The following is a 5,812-nucleotide window of genomic DNA, read 5'->3' as shown; positions in this document are numbered from 1 at the left end:
ACACACACACACACACACACACACACACACGCACGCACACAATCTGACATGGAGACAGACAGTCAAAACATAATATTTGTGGTCAGTCGAAGGTGAACGATGTAAATCCCTGAGCTGCCTGTTTGATATCAGCGGAATCTGTTGGCTCCAGCAGCTCATGTTTTGTTGCAGCATCCCTTGAAAACCTTTAAATTATTTTCTTCTTTCTTTCTTTCTTTCTTCTCTTTGTGTGTCTCAGTATTTCTGGCTGTCTTTCAGAGCAAGCTTTCGAGACTTCAATAGCCAGCCAGGGGACAAAACTCGAACGAACATTGGAAGTAGGCATTGGTTGTCTCCTCTTCCCTGTGTGTGTGTGTGTGTGAATCTATAATGCACACATGTGCATGAACACACGCACACCGTCACCACACTTAACAACACAACACAGACGCATACACACACTGATAAACACACCGTCCTTTCTGTTAGCAGTATGTTTGTCCACGGAGTGTAGGATGTGTCTTGGGAAGTTGAGTAGTGTCAGTGAATTCAGTGCTGAAGTGTGTGATGGATGTGTTGTTTTCCTGTATGCATTTGTGCGTCTGTGCGAGCGCGCGCTTGTGGATTTTGAGTATTAATATGGCTATACATTGATGGAATACAATCCATAAATGTTTGTAGAAATATGCATTCAGGTTTGCACTTAAAGTGTGTCAGTGAGTGTGCATGTGGTCATATTTTGTTTTTGAAACTTTTCAGTGGGGGTATGAATGTGCATGTGTGTCAGCGTAGGTAGACGCATTCAAGAACCAGTTTCAAACTGATGATTGCATACATTAAGAATTAGGGCTAAAGCAAGACAAATACAGACCTAGTGAACAAATATACAGTTTCAAACAATAAATCAACTTTGTGCAACGAGATGTCCAACCCACTTGGGAAGACGTATGGCCCAGGGGAGGGCCTATGGAGAGAGACAGAGAGAGAGAAGAGAAACGGGGATGAAGGAGAAGGACGGTATGGCCGTTCACTTCTTGGCGGGCTTCTTGGCAGCTGGCTTCTTGGGCTTGGCTGCCTTCTTGGCTGGAGACTTGGCTGCCTTCTTGGGTTTGGCCGCCTTCTTGGCAGGAGACTTGGCTGCCTTCTTGGCGGGAGATTTAGGCTTTTTGGCAGCAGGTTTCTTGGCAGCAGCCTTCTTGGGGGACTTGGCCTTCTTCGCTGCGGGCTTCTTGGGCTTTTTGGCGGCAGCCTTGGGCTTCTTGACCTTGGGTTTGGCAGCCACCTTCTTCTCTCCCAGACGGAAAGAGCCAGAAGCTCCAGTGCCCTTGGCCTGCTTGAGGGTGCCGGCCTTGACTCCAGCCTTCAGGGAAGTTTTCAGACGAGCGTTGATCTTGGTGACCTCGCTGCCCACCTTGTAGTTGGCCATGATGTACTTGAGGATGGCCTGGCGGGAGGAACCACCACGCTCCTTCAGGGCTGTGACGGCAGCGGCGATCATGACGTTGTACTTGGGGTGCTCTGCTGGCTTGGCAGGCTTCCTGGGCTTGGCGGCCTTCTTGGCAGGAGCAGGAGCAGCGTCAGACATGGTGCTGGATTGAAGTGTAGCAGGTACTGTAACGAGGAGAATATCGCTGGAGAGCGCTGAGATCTTTACTCTGTCAGGTCGACAAAGCGTATGAAGCTACCGCCGCTGCCGTTTCAGCTTTTATCCAAACCAAGCGAACTGCAATGACAGCAGCGCGCCGCGGCAAGCAAATTGGCCCTCGTCAGGCCTCGACAGCGCCAATTTGTGTTTGTTGACGTTGATTTCATGGCTTCTGGTTGAATAGCCACACCCCGGACACACACATAATGCACATCACTGGAATCGGCAAACGTTAGGCTTCCTTTTGACATGTACAATAAAGCCTGAATTGCTTCTGTTGAAAAGAAATTTTAAAATAAATCTGCTGTTTGGGACCAACTGAAACGAGTTCGTTGATCAAAATTATTAATTTCACATATACTATTGCTTTAATCTGTCCTTTGACGTGATGAACAAATGGCTGTGACTGTCTTCTATTGATTTTAACCAGTTGTTTGCCTCTGACGGCTGTGTGAGGGGAGTTTGAAGCAGTTTTCTGACCCGCACAAAACACAAGTTGGAGCTGGTCTGCCATTGTCCCAGTCCCTCTTTGTGCTTAGTAATCTTTTCAGTCCACATTTGTGTCTGTATCTGTGGAAAATAACGATATTTTATTGAATCAGCATATTTCCCAGGGTCTAGGAAACAATAATTGTAGTTTTACAGTTAGTGTGTGAAGGTTTTAGGTCTGTTTATGGACATTTTCTTTGTGACGTTTTCGACGCGGACTTTGAACGAGTGATAATGGCGTCGTTCTTTCCTTACGCAGAGCCCTACAATTTTTATTCCAGCACACCCGTTTCACGATATTAGCATAAAATATATATGAATGAAACAAACGTAGAATACAATAATGTCAGACAATAAATGGTTTTGGGAGCATGGTATTCAGTAATGGTAGCATAAACAGTGGTTTGCTTTTCTCTCAAACCGGCCGACACTACCAGCTTTTGAGCTGACGTGTCATTCTATTCAGCATTCATATTGAAATTCACACAGACCTACGGGTCTATAAACACAAACATACACACACACATAACCACCAACATGTATTATTTCGTCCAGTAGTGTTAAGATAACTGAACAGAGTGTATTTGACCCGCATCCATCCCGGTGGAATTTCAAACCTAAAGGCGGTCGTTCCGCTGCCAACTGTAGGCCGGTTCAGAGAGGTCACAGTCTTCGCTGCTGTTTGTAGAGACGATTGTCCGAATTTTAGCGATGGATGCGTGCTTAAGAAAGTGCGTGTGTTGTGTGTATATGTACCATGTTTTATCTTATTTACATTAGAAAGACGTGTGATATACAGCAGACCAACATGAAAAGTTGGTGAAGAATGTACACCTGAATATCAAAGATGGCGGACTTTCGGCCCCACCATTCGTGCACCGTCAGTCTGGGTGGGTGGTGGATGGGTGTGTGTTGACGTGTGGTGGTGTGTGATCTGTGTGTGTGTGTGTGTGTGTGTGTGTGTGTGTACGTGTTTTAGTGTTTGAGTACATGTGCCAGTTTTGAGTATGTGTCAGTGTGTATATGTATGTGTGCATGTGTACGTTTGTCAGCCACGGTGAGCATGTTAGTAATGCATTTTTTTGGTAGTTTTTCTACCTTTTCTGTTTTCCTCTTCCCTCTCTCCTCCCCAGTGCCCCCCACCTCCCCCCGCCTCAACTTCTTTTTTTGTTGTTGTTGATCGTTTACTGAATATCACTGATAGTGAAAAGAATTTAAATTACTGAACGAACACACACACACACACACACACACACACACACGCGCGCGCGCGCGCACACACACACACACACACACACACACACACACACACACACACACACACACACACACACAATCTGACATGCAGACAGACAGTCAAAACATTTTGTGTGTGTGGTCGAGGGTGAACGATCGACAATGTTAAAGCTTGCTTTCGAGACCTCAAGAGCCAGCCAGGGGACAAAACTCGAACGAAAACGAATATTGGAAGTAGGCATTGGTTGTCTCTTCTTCCTGCTAGTGTGTGTGTGTGTCTGCGTGCGCGCGCGCGTGTGTGTGTTTATGTGTGTGTGTGTGTGTGTGACGTTGTTTGTGCGTGTGTCTGAGAGTGTGTGAATCTATAACACATGACATGCACGTGAATACACACACATACACAAGCACGCACGCACACACACACAAGAATGAAGACAACTGTTGCTTATCTTTGTCAACTGAAGTGCAATGTGTGTGCGAGTGAGTGTGTGCCGTGTGTGTCAGTGTGCCGGTGTGTGTGTGTGTGTGTGTGTGTGTGTGTGTGTGTGTGTGTGTGTGTGTGTGTGTGTGTGTGTGTGTGTGTGTGTGTGTGTGTGTGTGTGTGTGTGTGTGTGAGCTCGCCGGCCGCGTCACGGTCGCGGGCATCGGTGCCACGGTCAGTGCATCAGTGGGTTTTGAGCGTAATTATGACAGTTTCGCAACATCATCATGTAGTCCATTCGGCCACACACACACGCGCGCACGCACTGGGGGCGCGCGCGGACACACACACACACACACACACACACACACTGCACACACACACACACTGCACACACACACTGACGCACGCACGGCGCATATATCCTAGTGATTGGCACACACACAGTGACACTGACACTCTCGATCTCCGTCTCTCTCACACACACACAGATGGCACACACTGACGACATCAGTACACACCTTCAAACACACACATACACACACGCCGCGCGCGCGTACACCATCACTTGCATACACACGCTACCACAAGGAAGAAATGAGTCAAACATTCGCTGAGGCCGAAAATCCGCCATCTTTGATCAGCAGATCAACGCCGGTCCCTCACCAACTTTTCATATAGTTCTGCTGTATCACACACTGCTTTCCAGTGTAAATAAGATAAAACGTGGTACACATACACACAATACACACACTTTTTCATCATGCAACCATCAGGTTGAAATACATACACACCACAAACAACACTGTTATTTATTGTTAGTTATTAGTTATAGTTATAGTTTGTTGTTAGTTATTTTCCCCAGACACAGACACGCGGAGCTAGTGCAGACCATAGCTATGACCTCTCTAACCGTTAGCAGTCAAACGACCCGCCCGTTTAGGTTTGAAATTCTGCCGGGGTGAACTGGTCAAATACACTCCGTACAGTTATCGTAAGACCCCTGGACAAAATAATACATGTTGTTGGTTGTGAATGTGTGTATGACTGTTTCTAGAGCCGTGGGTCTGTGTGTATTTTCAATATGAATCCTGAACGGAATGACACGTCAGCTCAGAGCAGAGGCTGCAGTATGCGGGCGGCGGTTTGAAGAAAGAGCAAACCGCTGTTTTTATCTACCATTCCTGAATATAACGCTCCCCAAACCGGCATTGGAACCCACGACATTATTGTAATCTGCGTATGTTTTGTTCATACATATTTCACACTAACATCGTGAAACGGATGTGCTGGAATAAAAAATTCTCGGACTGTGCGTCACTGATTATCAATCGTTCGACGTTCAGGTCGAAAACAGTACAAGAAAATGTCCATCATCAGACCTTAAAAGTCAAACACACTGACTACAATTATTGTTTCCTGGACACTGAGAAATATGCTGAATCCTAAAAAGAATGGTTATTTTCCCCAGATACAGACACAAATGTGGACTGAAAAGATTACTAAGCACAAAGAGGGACTGGGACAATGGCAGACCAGCTCCAACTTGTGTTTCGTGCGGGTCAGAAAACTGCTTCAAACTTCCCTCACACAGCCCGTCTGAGGCAAACAACTGGTTAAAATCAATAGAAGACAGTCACAGCCATTTGTTCATCACGTCAAAGGACAGACTGAAGCTAAATTCTGGGGGGGGGGTGTCACATGTGTGTCAGTGTGTGTAAGTATGAATTTCAGTGTAGAGGAGGGATATAGTGTACGTGTGCGCAAGTCAGACAGCAAAAAAAAAAAAAAAAAAAAAGAGGGAGAGAGAGAGAGAGAGGGAGGGAGGGAGAGACAGACAAGACACGAGATAGAGTGAAAGACAATTAGACAGAAAGGAAGGAGCAAATGAACACACTCATACACACATGTACATCATAGAAACACACAGATGGGTAGATACACACACACACACACTTTTAATAGTTTACAAATATACACACATCAACTTACATGTCATTGCCACCTTTAGCTATTTCTTTCTCATCAGTACCCTTGGCCCA

General features: G+C 46.0%; 1 protein-coding gene across 1 annotated transcript; it reads right to left on the bottom strand.

The window, feature by feature from the left end:
- Nucleotides 1-1,006: 1,006 nt before the first annotated feature.
- Nucleotides 1,007-1,564, bottom strand: LOC143290872 (late histone H1-like). Its single transcript, XM_076600411.1, has one exon. It carries the CDS (start codon nucleotides 1,562-1,564, stop codon nucleotides 1,007-1,009), a length of 558 nt encoding a protein of 185 aa, XP_076456526.1.
- Between the last annotated feature and the right edge of the window lie 4,248 nt (nucleotides 1,565-5,812).

This window comes from Babylonia areolata, chromosome 16, assembly GCF_041734735.1.
Source record: "Babylonia areolata isolate BAREFJ2019XMU chromosome 16, ASM4173473v1, whole genome shotgun sequence".
Lineage (NCBI taxonomy): Eukaryota > Metazoa > Mollusca > Gastropoda > Neogastropoda > Buccinidae > Babylonia > Babylonia areolata.
The sequence above is the reverse complement of the archived record's forward strand: the minus strand, read 5'-3'. Positions and strand labels throughout refer to the sequence as shown.